Genomic DNA, 19,222 nt, shown 5'->3' with positions numbered 1-19,222 from the left:
TGTGAATTCAACTGCAGTGATGTGGCTCTCTCTTCCTGTCTCTGCCTCACGTTGGTAAAAGGGAGAAAAGGGTAGCAGGCTCATTAAGTCACAGAAGGTGGCCCACATGGACTCAAGCTGAAAAGGAATCCAGCAAGAGCTACACAAGGTGTGCGCCTTTCCTCCTGCCCAAACATCAGGGCTGAGACATGCAGGGGTACATCTAATTCCCATTCTGTTTGCTTTGAAATTAATCATTTTCCTGAAAGTTGAATGCTCCCCCTACACGCACCAATTCTTTCTTGCACCAAGTTGGGAACAACCATTCCCATGCGTGTGGTGCCGCAACCCCATGCTGCCACCTGTCCATCAGGGCCCCTTTTTTCCTGGGGAGGGTGTGAGAAGAGGAGGGGGGAGGAAGAAAGCAGGAGGACCTCTGCATCAATCAAAAATGTTTGGGGTGGGAAGCTGGGGGAGAAAAAGGGAGCGAGAGATAGATTAGAGGGTAACAAAACCAGAGAGGAAGATAAACAGAGCCAAAAAGAAAAATGTCCTTTGTTCAGTTAAATGGCTCTCTGCTCCCAAGCCCTCGGCATGACTAATGCCACGCTGTGGTGTGTAAACCTCTTGGGCACATAACACAAACAAAGCATAACTTGGCCTGAACAAACAAAGGCCCAAGCAACAGTGATTGAATTCATCTTAAAACAACAAATCAATTCTTCCCTATTAATGCCCTAAATACCAGCGTAGGAGCACTGTCCTGTTGTAATAAACAGCCATGTGTTCAATTACCGTCTGTTTTCCCAACTACTGCTCTCTTCAGTAATTACACCATGCAATGCATTCTACATTGACATTATATTAATGTGCTGGGAGGAGAGATCTTAAATACGAATTAAATCAAGGCTAAACATTTCAGAGTCACACAAGTGCTAACAGGGCCTTCTTCAGTAGAAAGCACAGACTGAATTTTTTTGTTCCTTCCCTTTTCACCTTCATCCCCTGACTAAATAAATAAGTAAAATGCAAGCTTGAAAGGACTCTGTTGCCCCAAAGAGTGCCACAGTAAAGCTCTCATAAGCTCTCTAAACGTCCACTTCACCTGTACAAGATCAGCACTCAGTAAGTAGTGTTTCACAAGTCCCAACTTACGTCACATCAGTGTAGAAAAATCCTTCAACAATAGACAGGTGGCAACAAAGCAATGCAAGAAAAACAAAAGCAGAAAACTTTCTGTGCTGAGACAAATGCAGAAGAATAGAAGTTTCAGAAAAGGTTTCTTACCCTTTTGCAGAACTGTCAAACAACTTCTATCGACTACAGAATAGCACACAGCAAACAGACCAAACAAAAGATATGATGAAAGACGTATTTACTTGTACAGGGCTCCTTCCCCCCACCTCAACCTTTCTTTCCATTTCATCTACACCCACACTGCACAGTTTGCATTGTGTTGTTAAATAACCAATAGCAACCTAGATGAAACAGTGGAAGGGTTTCTATGATGCTGTCAAGCACCAGACAGATGCTTGGCAGTGTCAATATGGTTCTTTACATTTGGGTTGTGCCAAGACTTGAAACGAAAAATAAAATAGGAATAATAATAATACTTCAAAAAAGAGAAAGATGGCAATGAGTTAGTGCACAGACGTGCAATAAATTTTTAAATCAATGGAGTATCATCCTACCTGCTGGGTTTTACTTCAACAATTTGAACTGTTTTGGAAACAGATAAATAAAGGGTTGCTTTTTGCTTGTGTACTGGATTGCAAGAGTTCTAATAGAAAGCAAAATCAAATTCTGGGGGGTGTAATGACTTCAGGTTTCTAGGCCCTCTGGAATATACCCTGAGGTTCCCGCTGTAAAGGCATGCCAAGTTATGTCTAGCATATGAAGTATGACAAACTTCCAAAATCTGTTTCAAAGTAAAATGCCTTAGGTGCTGCAAAACTTTTCTGACTGAGGCTTCATAAGACAGAAATTTGGAGGAAATCAAATTTTGAAAGCCTTTCTGACTAAAATATTACAGTTTATCCTCAAAACCATAATGTATAACATTCAGATACATATATGTTTTTATAACAACTGCTCATTTGTCCTCCTCAGGTCATTAGACACAAAACCATCCCCAAACCCTTCCAGGTTTTGAAAGTCATTTTCATTTATTTATTTATTTATTTATTTATTGTTTGGTTTTGTTTTTGTTTTTGTTTCATTTCAGCTGCCAAACCAAGTCAGGGGAAAAACTGTTTCCACCTGACCCAAAATGTTTTATTTAATCCTAATTGAAATGTTTTCATTTCTCTTTCAGATTAATCATCTTAAACATTTAAAAACAACAAAAAAATATCATTTCCAATGAAACATTTTGTCTAAAAATCTTGACTGTTCCAAATTTTCTACAATTTTTGGCTAAAATTAACTTGTTGATTGCTAAATGGTATCAGCCCTTGATTACTGTATAACAGGTTTTAGTTGTTTTTTTTTTTTTCCCTCCAACTCTCCTTTAGTCTGAATGCTTTCTGAATTTATACATTACAGTAAAGAAATCACACACATACAGCATGTTTTCTCCTGAGGCAATATAGAAACCACAATACAATGAAACTGTAGGAGAAGAAATGATTATGAATGGAGTTCTGTCTAACCAGTACAGCTTATTTACAGTGTGGGAGATGTATATATTCCTGCAAAAGTGGCAACACTCAAACCACCTTAGAAATGTCGATGTTAAACAGACACATAACTAATAAAAGTAACCAAGGGCTTCAAACTTCAGAATGTTTTTACAAGGCTACTTCATTAGCAAAACAAGCAAGTGGGAGTTGCTGCAAATGCTTCTCCTTGCCATACTAGAGGCTTTCCCTCGCTTCTGGTAAACAGAAGACACAAGACAGCCTTGTGAATAGCTGATGGCACAGACTGAGATCTGAAGCTAAGCAGTCCGTATGACAGGTCATCTTAATCAACTTCAAAAAGCCAATTCACATGCTCGTCCCAGCTCCTAGCCTCTCCCTCCTTGATCGCTCTCCCACTCATTTGGCCATATTTTCCCCTTCCCCCTCCACTCTCTTGTCACAAATTGTGCTGTTAAAAAAGCACATGGGGAGCCCTTCAGGTCTCCATCCTCTGGGCGCAGGTGGTGGGGAGAACTTTGAAGTGAGCTCTCCACTACTTCTAGTGCTGGCCGTGCCTCCTCCACGAGCAGCTCTTATTAAAAAAAAGACCAAGTATCCACTAGAACAAAACCAAGCAGGCCTATTTAATTAGGGCAAGCGCTCGAGATCCACTTCTTCATGTTAAACCAAACAGTCACACAAGCCTGGGAGGTCTGATTAATTTTAATATGCACGGTCATGACAAGCGCCTCGGGGGTAAGAGACAGAAAAAAAAAATCCTACAAACCCCGCTAGCTCAACAAATAGGTTTCTGCTAAATGCTGTGCATGTTGCCCAGATTAAGATGTTACTATTCAGCAAGGGCTTGAACCCTTAATATGAGGGACAAGAGGCCTGAGAAACAGGTGGCTCGCTCTTCACTCTTAAATAAATGACACCCCCAAAAGCTGTGGCACAGAAGTGTGCAGAAAGAGCTGGCACAATCCCTCATGTGTATTTGTATATTACCCGTCTGGGTCAGAGGTTTCTCCAGCAGCGATCCATGGGCTGAAATGAAGCTCAGAAAGTTAATGGCTTTTCCAGAATTAAAAAAAAATAAATAAATCAGAGAGGAAAAAAAAAGGCAGACTGCAGGCTGATATAGCTGGAATACACTGGGTGCAACAGGTAAATCAAAATGAAAAGTGGTAGCAAGCTTTGAAAACACCCACTGAAATGAATGACAACTATTGAAGAATCTGTCTATCTGGGGGAGTTAGGGGCAGACAGGAGCCCAAATAATTATTTTGGTTTTGGTGAACCACTTATATGCTGCAATATAAAATTTGGGAAGTGAGAGAGCACGCATCTAGCCTTGGCTACTTCTTGTCTAATATTATGGATCAAATGCACCCTGAAAGGAAATTTTAATTATGAAGACCCATCGGAGAAGACTTTCATTCTAAAACAGGAATGGGGAGAAGGACTACATCTTCACTCCAAAAGCACAAGTTTCCTGCATCTCGCTTGACTATAATGCTTTCTTCTATATTTAAGATGCTGTATCAGCATCTCAGATGCCTTTATCAAAAGAGAAAAGAAGAATCCGAAAGCTACAAACCTTTGAGGATGTAAGCATGAGAGACTTGGAAGGGATTCTAAGCAAATTCTGAAAACATCCATAGAAATAAGCCATGACTATCAGGCTCAACTATTAGGAAGGAAAACACTTGAAAACTGAAGGTGACAAATGAACTAACTTCACTTTGAGCAAGTAAGAGCTGGCAGGACTTCAAACTAGGCTACCTCTGTTCCAGAGTTAAAGCACTTGTTAATAAGAGTTTAAGACACCACGGCATTTAAGAGTGCCTTTTCTTTACATAGGCCTATTCTACAAACTTCATCATCTTTTTTTCTTTAATCAGCAGTATATGAACGTACATTTCCATATGGCAGTGTCTGAAAGAAGTGCATGGAAGTTTAATGTTGGCTTGCTCTACAAGACACATTTTCTTGTGACAGACTGCATAGATGAACACAGAACCACAATGGATGCACTTTAAGCATCCTTCCACAGCAGCAGGAGTGTATGAACAAAACTTAAAAGTACTCAACTGAAAAGTATCCTTGTTTGTCCTTCAGTAGAACAGCATTACAAAGCCTCTTCAACGTGTATTTTTTCAAAGGGACAGTGCAGCACCAAATAAAAGAAATTCAAACCTGAACCAATTAGAGTATCCTTAGGCTTTTCCCCTGGATCTGTTCACTTTATGTCTTCCCATCTCATCAGACATAATTTAAAAATGAGAGTCTGCATTTCAAAGGACTCTCTTGTGCCCGTTAATGGTCTGCTCCGGAATTTATGGCTTAAGAAGAGGGAGACCTCTTGATTTCTTTAAAAGATATGGTGATTAAAAGTTTGATAATATTAGGAGATATTCTGGGATCTTATTTCAACTAGAGAGCCTGAATTCAATATGGTACACTTTTATAGACTACAGAACTGCTTAAACAACAGCCATTTAAATTACCACAGGCACAGGTGTTGTGATTTATAATGTAAACCTAAACATCAAACACAAATAGCCTTTGGGGGATGTTCAGAAGACAAAAATCATGCCCAAGATGCCTTTCTCATCACTTTCTTTCTGACAAAATAATTACTTATAGTATTGCAGTATACTATTATAGATGAAGATCTAGTATTCACATTGCCTGTTGAGGCCCTGCTTCAATATACACTATCTACTTTCTGAACACTTGAGATTAATTGTTCCTGCTCAGAAGACCTAAGGACTAGCAGATGGAAACTTTGGAGTAGGAACAGTACTAAACACTAAATATACATTATTCTTGTGTGTGCATATTTATATAAATATTTATTTATAAATATACACTTTATATGTATGTCTGTGAATATGTATTTACAGAACAAGAACAAAAAAGAATTGAGTGTCAGAGATTCTTATTTAAGAAGAATTATCCATGCAGATGAATGAATGCATGCACATGTGCACACACTCATACACACAGCTTCTGTGGTCAGACAGATGTCTGTATAATCCCTTTTATCCAGAATTCCTACATATTCTGTACAATAATATAGACATGGCCTCAAAATACATAGTACAGCTGTTTAAAACACAAAGTCACAGATACATAACCTGTTGAATACATTTTGAACAGAACTGAAAAAGAAGATTGATTCTTAATTAAAATTTAGGAGATGTAAAGAGACAGTGAGCACTCTAGCAAACTCTAAAAATAGGAGAGAGTTTACTTGTTTGCCTATTTTTTTTCCAGAAGCCAAGCCACACGCTTAGAGCAAAGGCTACACAGATTTCAGAGATTTAATTTTCCACAAGCACAGGCCATAAATTAAAATACAGCAATCCAATCCCATTAATAGTGCAAGAAAAAGCTAAGTGGCTGCTTTGGTCTTTGCTTTCATGAACTTGTGTCAAGCTCAGTGACTTCAAAGAGATTTCCATTTCATTTCTACAAATTAAGAGAACAGACAGACAGAGAGTCTCTGCCATCCTCTGATGCCTTAAGAAAACAGAAGAAAAACATGCCTGTATCTCATTCGCCTAATGATTTTAGCTGCAAAAGGAATCCTATGGTCGGCAGACGACCCTCAGGGCAAGGGCTTGAGGTCTGTCGCAGTATATAAGGCTTCTCCAAACCCACTCCATTATCTTCATTATTGTATACCAGGAATAAAAGGGGACTGACTCCTCTTCTGAAGTTCAAGTTAGAAAGGACAGAATGTTTCATTTAAAATAACATTGTGTGACTTCAGTAATAGGTTTATGCCTTTGGGGGCCTAAATACTAAAGCTGCATATAAGGATTTTCTGCAGAATTTGAGAGAAGAAAAATGAACACTGTATTAGCAATGAGTAAAATTCCACAAGTTTTAGGTTCACTGTAACACTCCATGCCTCTGTGTCAGTATGACTCATTGTCAATCACGTACTTTCATAAAGCAGAAGTAACATGGCAAGTTTACAGAAAAAAAAAAAAAAAAAGAGCAAGGGGCTTAAGAGCTAAGTATAAAACCCTATGAAAATCAAAACCAAACATATATGCAAGGAAGAAAAGGAAGTGACAAGCTTTTGGAAAGTTCTTAGGAATTAGTAGGTAGTATGGCTTCCTATAGGGAACATAATAACCAAGGGCATATATACAACAAAGCAACACAGAAATCACTTATATGAACAGAGATACTTCCCTTGTCAATGCATGTGTGCGCACATGTATATATTCAAATACATGCATGCATACACGTGTGCATTCATGCACTCTGAGCACTAAGTTTCACAACACTGTAAAAGTTGATGTAATTTATTGATGTAATTTACTAAATGCTAACTTACTTTCTGACAAACGTAATTTAAGAAAACCATTTGCCTTATGTTAATAAACTTTCTTAAAACAGTCAGACCTGTATCAATATTTTGGAATATCTCATTTGTCCTCAAAAGCCATTTAAGAAAAGAGAAGTCTTTCACTGACTGGTAGGAGGTTTGGATCAAGACCTAAAGTTGTCTAACCAGCACTTTTTTTTTTCCCATTTTGAAGAAACGGGCCATTTGAAAGAATGCTTCAAAAGCACATTTCCCACAGTAATTCAGAAGGCAATTTCAAACAATAAAAACAGAGCAAACACAGGCCATTGTACAAGTTAAATAATATATAAACTTCTGAGTACATAGAGAAATGGGAATCTGGCTCATATTTGGTCTTCGAAAGATTCATGGGGAATTGATTTAATTAAACCTCAGTTACTGGTGCAAACGTTCCCCTTTCTTCCCAAAGAGAAATAAAGCATTATATCATTGTTGTTGACATAATATAGCAAAGCTTAACCAAGATTCTTGGTTTTACCCTACACAGCTCCACAGATTAGAAAGGCTAAAAATTACTGAAATAAACAGTGATCATGCATTGTTGAATTCTTATCTACATGTACTACTAAAGATTTTCACTGATAACTTTTCTTATTCACAAGGAAATTCATTAATATGCTAATTACCTGACCAGTGGTGACTGACTTCTGTACTTCAGCACTACATGAAGAAGACATGAAAATATGTAGATGTTCTACTGTAGTTGGAACTGAAAAATCATGCCTGTATTACAATATGTACAAGTATGTACTACTACAAGCATGATTTTAGGGCAAGAGACTCTTTTAGGGCAAGAGACTCGAATCTGTGGAGGATCTCTAAGAACAGTCTTGCCATCTGCACCCAGAAATACATATTTTTTAATTATCCACTTTAAAAACAATCATGTTGGCTGAAGGAAAAGGGGAGGGAGACTTGTCAAAATGATGTATTTGTCCCTCAACACCTTTCAATGCTCTTACGCAAGTCTAATTTTCTTCCTAGCCAGCTCACCTAACTGGCCTCCTTTTGTTTCATGTCCCATTTCCCATTCTCTTCTAACTTATGAACTTTTGTTAGTTTGCTTTTAAGGAGAAAGGGAAAAAAAAAAAACAACCTTTTCTATTAATTTTTTTTTTTCCTGGATGGGGAGTAAGCAGACATGAATATGGCACCCTCATAATGATTTAACTAGGGCTTAATGAAATTTTCATCACAACCTGCTGTTCATTTTAATGGCCTTTGAAAGACAATAGAACAATGGCTAGAGGAAAGAAAAGATTTTCTGGTGCATGCATTTGTAAAGCCCAACATTCAGTTTCTCTCCCTCCCCTCTCTTCCAATCTCTTCACAAAGCTGTAGATCTTTTGTTTGTACTGTATATTTTCATTTTAGTAGAGCTGAGATAATGCACAGGCTCTGTAACCATTCTCATGGCTATCTGTGGCCTTTCCTCAATGAAGTCGGTGCAGATGGTACAACCTCATAGTCAACACACTATTTATACACTGCACAGAAGCCCCTGCTCTTTCAGATATGTCTGGTCTCCTTCCACCCTCCCACCCCATACTCAGGAAAGAACTTTTCCATTCAAAGGCACAAGGTAGGTCATAGCACTGGCCATTAAGTTAATGTAAACTCTAAATGAAATGCTGTGATTCTATGTAATATTCAAAAAAATGCTGAGGCAAAGAATTTGTTTCCCAGCAGACCCTTACGGCATGTTCCAGGCAAGAAGAGAAGATTAATTCACAGTCCTATCATGCTCATGTATGTGACAGTGTGGCTGTGCTTGCATCCATATTTTCATTCCAGTATGGAGGTTGTCATAAATTTTTGTTGTAGGTGATGTCCATTCAAGCTTAAACACTGAGGTGTCTTTGAAGACTATGCTTTCAAACAATTGAAATTAATTTCTACAACAGGATAGGCAAGTGTAAATGAAAACACAGTGCTATTACTGTGCATTTGGGAATAAGGCTCAGTGAGTTCATGCAACACCAACTGGTCTACAGACTCCTGGAACTCTAGTTGTAAATATACATGCTGGATACCTATGGAGAATACAGTGAAAATCACACCTTCCAGTCAGGAAGCTGACTCTACCCCAAAAAGATGGGAACTGAAAATCTTACTTAAAGTTGTTCTGTGGCTTCTCAGGGATGAGATGTTTGGCCTTAGTCCACAGAGCACAAATTGCATCATCACTGACTGGACATACAGTCCCAAAAAGAAACTGATTCTCCAGAGATGTTTCCTGTATGTCTGGGCTGAACTTGCTGGCCACACACAATACAGAGAAAGCCTGTACTCTTGTTTGTTTGCATTGTACCCTGCGCTACAGGTAAATAAAGAATGACATGATAAGACATGCTCCATCCAAAAGCTTTCAGAAATTCCACATTTAACGTCTTACCTTTCAAATAATGGCATGTCTACTTTTCACAAGATTTCAGAAAAAAAAAAATACTTTGCTGATAACCCTGCTTTTTGCTCTAAAAATGGTGGGGTAAGGAGTGGTATAAATGATCCCCAGGCTGTTAAAACTACAATGTTCATTATACCCATATTGAAAGGGTTAACATGATGATGTGTCTATTGTAACTGTGATAAGAAGACCATATGTCAGACAAAGGCTCTCATTTGGGAAGAGCTAAATATGTTAACTATGATGGGATATTGTTAAAATTTACCTATAATGTAGACAAAAACTATGAGTTCTTTACTTCAATTTTGCTAGCAAGAAAAAGCAAATGGAGCAGAAAACAGGAAGATTAAAAAGTATACATATCCAAAGAAACTGGAGAAAAGAAAACAAAACGGAAAATTTTGGCCATTTTCCCAGGCCTTACCTTCTGGCTCATTTTTGATGAGCTCTTCCATTTTTCTTTGCTTAAGGGTGTCTACAACATCCGCTAGGCTCCCTTTGCGCCTTTCAGGGGTTCCCAGGGCTGTGCTGGACAATGACTCTCCACTCTGACGCCCACCTTCTTCTGCCTTCAAGGGTGAGGTAGATGAGTTGTGCGGGGCAAATGAAGACATCACTTTATTGCCATCAACTTCCTGAAAGAAGAGAAAAATGAGCTGAAACCTTTCTTTTCTTAAAGAAGTTAAAAAAAAAAAAAAAAAGATGGAAAGAAAGAAAAATCCTTTGTTCTTTCAGTTCATTGCTGTTTGTTCTTCTGCTGAAACCTTTAAAAAGACATGCAATGCTTCAAAAACACCCAGAACAAAGGCTATCCATAAAGCATAAACCAAGATTACAGGCTGAAGTGAAGAAAGATCAGCTTGTAAGAGAGAAACATAAAATACAGTTTTTCCCTAATTGAGAAGAAGTGTTGTACTCATAGGTTTCCTAATAACAATGATATTGATTACCTTTAATTGTTTGCTCTTTTACAGCTTTCTTTGGAAAAATATCTTCAATTTTTACAAGGACTATTAATTTCCTGACTTTATAAAGTACTTAATGCCATGATGGCTAGTTGCTATAAGAAATGAAATAGTAATCAAATATAAATGCCCTTTGTCATATGATTTATTTTAACACACAGTTCAAGCAGTTCTTCCATCTCTAAGGGATGAAGCAATAGTTTTCAATCTTCTAATTCTCTTTCTATTCCCCTCTTCTATCTTATACCTTCATTTCTTGCAGAGACAGTATTTTTCACAAAGGTGGTCCTAATGACTTTCATTGGCAGCACAGTGACAAAACTCTATGACTTCCTGGAATATACACACAACCCTCCTCACGTGAGAGTCCACAGAGGTCTACTCATTAATTTTAATGGAAACCAGAAATGGTTCCAGCATCTTCAAACTCGCCTTCATTAATGTGAGAACCTTCTCCTCCACGCCTCCTCCAACATAAAGCAATATTCTCGGCACATATTCCTTTCCCCTTTTATCTCTGATATCTTTCCGTACAAATCTCTGAAACATTTTTTTTTTTTTTCTCTGCTAATGTATACCATCTATACCTTGCAAAACTTAGGCCAAAGACTCCAAAAAATGAGTACATGCATTGCATAATATACCATGGCAAACATTAACAATTTTTATCAGATTCTCCAGACTTTTTTTTTTTTCTTTCTGATTATACTGTTCCATAGCATTTTTGTATTCCAGATGTTTAATTAATATTATTTCTACAAAAGCCACTGGACCATCTTCTGATCTAAGTTACAGACTTGGTTGAAAAAATCTTACTGATTTTTAAAGTGTTTTTATTTTATGAAAGGGAGACAGGATCCATTTTTAGTGATTTTTTGGTAACACCTTTATCTTTTGTTCTTGAATAATTTTTAAGGTTTTCCTAAACCCCGACTCTTCAGCAAAAAAAAATATCTTTTCCTCAGTAGAAAATTAATTGCTAGAAGTTATCTCAATGAAATTCGAATAAAGCAACATGGAAGATATGAAGTAAAGAATGTATTTGTTTTCACAGATTACTTCATTTTGGCAAAAAGACTACTGTTGGTTAAGAAAACTTTTAGTGCAAACAATTTTGAGCAGCTTGAATGTGTTTTACTAGTGAATAAATTCCCTAACAGAATTGGATTTAACTGAGATTACAATGTGGGCCATCATATGCCCCAAAAGCCAAACCCAGTGATGTTAATGAGAGACTTTCTACTGACGTCAATGAGCTTTTGACCAGGACCTGAAAACATTTCCAACTTTAGTCAACAGACATACTCCTTTATTTTCTTGAAACTCCCTCCATTTTTATTGTGCACTTGGAAAATTACTAGTTATTAATGTTCAATTTCAAAAGTCAGTGGAGTTGAATGCATTTTTTTCCACATGTACAGACCTGAGAAAACTAAGTTTTTAATGCTGATCTAGATGAACTAGGTAATGAACTTCAGCATCAGTTCAGATTTTAGCGAACATTCAAACCTATTGTCACCAAGTGGTAATTTTTTTTCCTACAGACAATGCCAAGAGGAAATATCCTGAAAGCTGCTTTCTTGTTCATACTTCAAAAACAGATAAGCCAAATGCCATCCTTAGTTCTTAAACCTACCTATACCATTAATTATTTATAGAAACGATATCTTTCCAAATTTTATCAGGCACTAGTTTCTTGTTTTTATTCCAAAATGGACCCCAAAGACACTCACTTATGTTTCTGTGTATGTCACATTTTGGACACAAACACAAAGGACTTGCAACAGCTGCCTAGGAATCACCAGGAATCATCACTGTCTCCACATGCATTTTTTTGTGCAGGCAAGTGTTTTTACACCTACAAATATATTCTGTGTGTATAACAAGATTGTTATAAGAAAAGAAATGTAAGTACACAAGGATTGGAGGGATATGTAAGGTAATACAAGGTAATTTTTGAACTCTCGAATTGCTTGACATTGAAAGGGAACCCACAATATTTCTAGTATCCCTGATTTTTTTCTGCCTCCAATTCTGGGGAAAAGAAAGTATGATGGGGAAAGGCAGCAGAGTAGTCTATGAGAAAAAGCATAATGACGGGGCTCTGAACACTCAAGTCCTTGTTCTTGTAGGTTCTCTGTAACCATGGGAAAAGTCACCTTTGTGTCTGCATTTCAGTTTTCTACCTGTAAAATAGGCACTAAAGAAGTAATTTCTTACATTGTAAAGGTTTTGAAATGAAAAAATCATTAAAAAGAGAGAGATGCCCTGATACCACAGTTTTGGCTAAAAGTATTTACATAGTACCACAGCTAAGAAGACTGTAGCTGGACAAGAAAAGGGAATGCTCTACACAGCTTTTTAAAGATAAATCATATAGTCTACTACACATCTAAGCAGTCATCCCCCAAACAAATTTTTTCTCTAGACTGCTCTTGTTATGTGTGCATGTATGCGGTGTTTGCGTATCACATACATGGGCTATTTATACACTTGCGGGATTTAACATACACTCCACTTAATCAAAACACATATACAGTAGCGGAACAGCTGCAATCACATCTCAGTGGGCTAAATTATGGTACACCAGTGAATTATTCATTCAAAAAGATCTGTAGCAATCACACATTCATTGCGTGATTTGCAGTCTAAGAGGAATCGTCTCCTTTCTGTACCAGCGGATGAGTGCACACATCAGCTAGTGGCATTGATGAGAGTTCAACATGTATACTCTAGCAGATCAGCTCGAGAATATGCCTTCCCCACTTGTCCATGGTCCTTTTATTGTCATTCAGAACAACCACCTGAAATGCTCAGTTATTATCTTGGCTTTCACTTTACTTACTTCTGGTTTATTTTGATCTTTCTTATGTCATTATTGAGGAAAACGAAAAAGAAATTTCAGTGGTTCTGGAGTTTAACAATACAAAAAGAAAATACAAGATATTTCCAAATAAAACTTACTCATGTCAATGATTATAAAAAATTAAAAAACTTTTAGCAAACTCCTCTAAAAGTAAGTACATGAGTTTAACCATCCCCCTGAAAACACTTGGAGAAAGCTTTTAATGGCAAGAAAGATATCCCAGCAACAGCCTAACATTTAACCCCTGAGAAGGAAGGTCCCCCTAACATGTGAGATTTAGCAGGTTCCCTCTCTGAAAGGACAAATTTGCATGACTTTTTTTTTTTTTTTTTTTTTTTTCAGCTACCTGAGAGAAAAGCAACAACACCCTAACAAATGGTAACTAATGACATTTCAAAGTGAGGTCTATCAAGCCCCACGAAGTCCTCTATCTCAGTCACCAAAAGAGAGGAAAAACTGACACACTCTTCCCAAAGAAGAGTCTTCTTCAGCTGCATAGCCGTTTCACCTGTTCAAGTGTGATTACACTCCAGCCTCTGGCACTGTTAATCCTGGTAACAGTTTTATGCAGTTAGCAGCTGCGCCATGGATGGGGCTCTACCATTTGTTTGCACTGCAAATCGCCCTGCTAATGGGTGCTGGCACATTTCATCAAACTCTGTGCTGGGATTGTACTCACCCACACCTGATGCTGTTGCTTCTTGCTTTTCCCACTTCAGAATGGGAGACAAGACCTAGACAGATCCTGCTGACTGAAACACCCTGGGACCTTCTGTCCCCCACAGCAACAACAAGAAAAAGGACTGGACCACGTTTCGTGTCTTCTGCTTCTGTCTTAAGCTAGAATCCACAGGACAACTTGTTTAGCTACAATAAAGTTGCTGCTGTATCGCCAAGCAGCTTTCCATCTATGGAGGAAATACCTCTTCCAAGGTTTAATGATAAAACAGGCTTCTGCCCTTTCAGGATGAGGTCAATAATCTTCCTTTGTTAATCTTGGGCAAGCTTTACTTAATCTAGCCCCCTTGTCACCTTTGTGATTGACAGGAAAAGTCATGTTACTGGACAATGGACTTATCCTCACTGAGCAATAGCTTTTTTAAAAGATTACACAATGTTACCCTTGCTCTCATAAAAAGTGCAAACATTTTGCTGTTAAAAGAACCTATTCATTCCGACTGTATCTTTCAGCTTTTCTCTCTTCCTTTGCAGGGTCCAAGCAAGACCTATTTCAGCTCTAAAAAGGGACAGCAAAATGCCTAATGAGAAGAAACAGGTTGTTCTTAGTGAGATTTCCAAAATATCACTTAGTGCTCTAAATAGATTTCAGCTTCTCCTTCCTCATCTAACCATGTACTTTATTGCTATCTGCAATCGCACTCAGACAAAATGTGTTTCTGTGACACTAAATTTTTGTCCCAAACCAACCACTAATCAAAGTAAAGAAAACTCTAAACTAAGTCTGAAACTGTTAATTACCACCATATGGAATGCAAGAAGGCAGCATCTGCAGAAAACAAATAAATAAATAAAATAAATAAATAAATAAATAAATAAATATATATATATAAGAAACAGGCTTTTGGCTTTGCAGACGAAAACACCTGGAATAAAATACTTAAGTCTTTAAAACAAGCACTGATATTGTCTGATTTTAAAGAGCTTGTGATCCTAAAAGCTACCTAACGGGTTCTTTTTTTCAAAGTTGGAATTTTGCACATTCTTTGCTCGTTTATAATGTGTAAGGAAGACACGAAAGCAATTTTTTTTTCTCTGCTTTTTACATTACACATTGAGGCCTATCTATTTTATAATCTCCATAGTGACCAGGAAGCTGCTAACAGTGAGACATGAGACATAATCAAAAAACAGAATACTTCACACTTCTACAGACAAATGTCTTAAGCAGTACTAACTATTGTTTGCTATTTATTTTTATTTATTTTGCCTAATAGATATTCTTTCCCTAAAAGCTTATGTTAAAGATTCAGCAATATAACTACTTCAAGGGAAAATCTGAAAGCTATAAAAACACTCCTAGTGCCCACAGGAGGTCCACCAGCAATTAAGAGAAAAACGAGACATGACATTTCCAGTATTTTTTGAGGTTTAAAAGAAACAACACACATACAATATTCACAAAGCAAGAATGATCTTTTATTTTTCCTTACCCTTCCATTTAGGATCTTGCCTTAATTAATGTAATTAACTTTAGGGGCATAAGTACCATCAACTTTCAATGGGAATCATATCTTTAAATCACTCAAGTGATTTTGAAAATTGTCTCCTTCTGTATTCTATGTCATAGAGGCTGTACTGCAGATAGTACCATAATCTTATATAGCTTGTGGTGGTTGTGAACCTAGCACCTTCAGTAAGATGAAATACATGTTCCTCAAGGCATCCCAGTGGATACTGTGCTTTTTACATTGTAAAATGTCTTTGCTTCTACCTTACATTTAAATCCATCTCTTGTCTATATGTTTCCTTCATGGAACAAAGTTGTTCATCAGCGATATAAAGGAATGATCCCAAGAAGATTTAAAAGAAACAGTGGAGAATACAGAGAATAAAAGGAAGACAGTATGTAAAAGGCACTGAGATTTAAAAACAAAAACAAAAACAAAACAAAACAAAAAAAAAACGGAAGGAGATAAATATACCATTAGGAACTAAGAACTGACAAGAACACATAATCCGAGGAGAGATAAAAGAGATGTTGAAAGGTGTCACGTAATCAAACCTAGAAAGATGTACATCCTCAGGCTCTGGTTCTGCAATCAGAGCCATGCAAACTGACAGCTATTCTTACACAGTTGTGTTTTTTTTTTTTTTTTTTTTTTTCCCTAGGATTGAGGTTATAATGATGAGGAGGATCTGAAATGTAATGGAGAATGAAGAGTTGATGAATAGGGCTGAAGAGTCAGCTGAAGAGGTCATCATGGCAGAGAAGAAAGAATTTTACCTGAATTAGGTAGACTAAACACACCAAGTAGAGATGTACATTTTTTCTTTATACTATGATTATGCTATGGTCAAATGAAATAAACTCAAGTCAGATTTTGTTTTGGCTTTGATGATATGATGCATTTGAGAATCCACATTCCATATGGAAGTATTACCAATTATCAGATTTACAGATTCCATCTAGCCTGACTCCATCCAACATTTAAAATGTTAATACTTTGCTTGGTGCTACACTTTTTTATTTTTTGTTTTTATTTTTATTTTTTGGCAATCATTACTACCTCTTGTCTTCCAGGTTGTATTTATTTGATGTCAAGTTCTGTATCTAATTAACCACCTCTACTTGATGAGACAGAAGATATACCGGCAGAGGTTTAAATGAGAAGACTAACAGGTATTTCCAGTGTTTGACATCTATGAACCCGGTTGAAAATGATTTGAAGCTCAAAAAGAAGACCATCTGCTCTACAAACTCTGCTACATAAGATACCTTCCTTTTTCCTACCTTTTTCATCCTTATGTAAAAGAGGCAATAATAGATATTTCCTGAGGCTTAGAGTATTCTATATAATTCAGCTGAATTATATAAATCAATCTATATAATTCAGGTAAAAAGCCTATAGATTGGACAAAAGCCCCATAGCAGTTGTATTTTCATTTTTTTGATGTAATAAACACTCAGCCATTATATCAATCTGTGGTGCACTACAGACCAATCAAGTGAAGCTGGAAATTGGGAACTCTCTCCTATATCAAGTGCCAACCCACAATAGCTGACAGCAATGCTGAAAGACTTTGATTTTTTACCAAATACCATGATACTGAGACAGCAGTCATAACTGTATGAGCAAGAGAAAATTTCAAGTGTTTCCAAGGTTTGGAGATGAGTTAGAAACTGCTAGCTGCATTTACAAGAAGGAATAACTTTTAATTCATTTTATATTGATTTCTAACTTTACCCTCTGTGATATACAGAATATAAGAGTAGATTTTTCAAGGACTTAAAGTATCCAAAGACAGAAGGTGCCTAGTAGAATTTTTGAAAACGCGCAACGTATGCTCACTTAATTCCCACTGATTTCATTACAGCTCCCTGGAAAGTAGTTGGAACCAGCACAGTGTGACTGGCTGACCCTCTGCACATCTTCAACATACCATTATCAGGCTATCTACAGTACAGAGCACAATCTGATAACCAATGCTTTAAAGACAAACATTTCTTCTCCTCTTGCTAATCTTCATTCCAGCCCATCCCAAATCATACAACAAAAGTTTAGTATTTTTTTTACTGCTTATCCCACCATTACTACTAAATTTATTGCAAATCAAAGAACTGTATGCAAACTGTTTATGTTTGAAGTTAAAAAAAAAAAAAAAGAAAATGTCGTGAGAAATTTTAGAGCCTTGTTATATTGGATGTCTAACAGTTTGCTTATTTATTTATTTATTTTGTGCTACAGATTTTAGTTTTATTTTTAGCCCATCTCTTTATCCCATTTCTTTCAATGAAGTGTGCCCTTCACAACACAAAAAGTTTGCAAATCTTTAGTAAAATAGTAACAAATATTTTGTATTGGGTAAACATGGCTAGTGACATAATTCCTGACACAGATCCTCAGACCAGATCTCTCCTACCAATTCTTTCTCCGGCAAAACTCATTTTAAGAATGTAACATAGGATTACATCTATTTGCTCTCAAAATACTTAACAAACAGAAGTGGCATTTTGAGAACTCCTAATATGTTAGCTCTAACCTGCAAAAACAAAGAACATGTTGTACTATGACAGCCTTGCTATCTTCTTGCTAGTAATCTTTATGCTTAAAAATAATAAATAAAACTCTGCAAAAGCACTTTTAAGACTTTTATGATCTCTTCCCTGGGGGACTAAAGATCACCCTTAAGACCTTGCTAAACAAAAAATAAGACTACTTATCAAAACAGCTTGGTAGAGACTTCAGCGTACATGAAATCCTTCTAATAGTTTGAAAATCATGTGCTATAAATTAATTATCTTTGTAAAAATACATGCTTACTACCCACATAAAACTCCATTTTTCTAAGTACTATGAAATCTACATCCAGTGTCAAAAACAATTGCATTGCCTCTTTCTTCCTATGAAACAAACCCACTGTCTGTGCTAACTCCCATTCAAAAAATTTGAGAGGACTGTCTGAACAGCAGTTATTAATAAAATTAAAAAGAATGCCATAGGCCCGCAATGACTAAAGGGCTGTCCCCAGCTATTCGGCTTTCATACTATGATTCACCACAGTCTTCAGAGGACAAATGTATGTAAGATCATCTCATCTGTTCTCTGGTAGCCCATGGAGAATACCAAGGTGAAATACCAATGAGGTATTTCACCTCATTCCTCTGCATGAGTAGCTGAGAGGACAAGGAAGCAAAGTACTCACAAACACCACATGATTTGGTCAAAATTTCATCCTTTGTATTGTGGGCAATTTGGAGGATCTCTTGTGTAGAGAGAACCTCCCTCCAAGCTGGGGAATAAAAGAAAAGAATATATTCTGCACCCTTAAGGGCCTGTGTTCATGTTCATACACCTTATTCTCCTAAGGCAGTGCAATTCTGCAGCACACATGAAGCAGGTATATAACAATGATCCACTCTTAGCCCTCTGGTGTGCTCCCAGCTATTTCATTTGGGCTAAAATGTCTCAAACAGACTGAGACTTCCCATTCCCACTATGAATATTGTACACTGTAAAAAAAACACCTTCACTGTTCTGAAACACTGCCTCATGTTTGCTTCCTTTCACCCCAAATTCTTCTTACACAGCTTCTTTCAGTACTGTGGACTGTTCCTCTTCCACGTTAGAGCTTGCACCATCTGCATCATTTAGTACAGTTATCGTATATTTACTTTGCTATTACTGGCCCATATTTAGCCTTTCCTCTTTCAGTCTTCCCTTGCAAATCAGCTCCCACAATTCTTTAATCATTTGTTGCTTGCATCTGAAATCCCTCCAGTTTGCTGACTTCTCTAAACGCAGCCAGAAACGA

At 37.1% G+C, this 19,222-nt stretch overlaps 1 protein-coding gene across 1 annotated transcript in view; it reads right to left on the bottom strand.

Annotated features, from left to right (window-relative positions):
* The window catches only part of SOX5 (SRY-box transcription factor 5), a 290,578-nt gene that overhangs the window by 210,095 nt on the left and 61,261 nt on the right, over nt 1–19,222 (bottom strand). The window contains exon 3 of the mRNA XM_084290955.1: nt 9,822–10,032. Coding sequence (XP_084147081.1) covers nt 9,822–10,032 — 211 coding nt within the window. The remainder of the gene's footprint in view (nt 1–9,821; nt 10,033–19,222) is intronic.

The sequence above is a fragment of the Netta rufina genome (assembly GCF_964035555.1).
Source record: "Netta rufina genome assembly, chromosome: 1".
In the NCBI taxonomy this organism is placed as follows: domain Eukaryota; kingdom Metazoa; phylum Chordata; class Aves; order Anseriformes; family Anatidae; genus Netta; species Netta rufina.
This window is presented reverse-complemented; position numbering and strand designations above follow the sequence as displayed.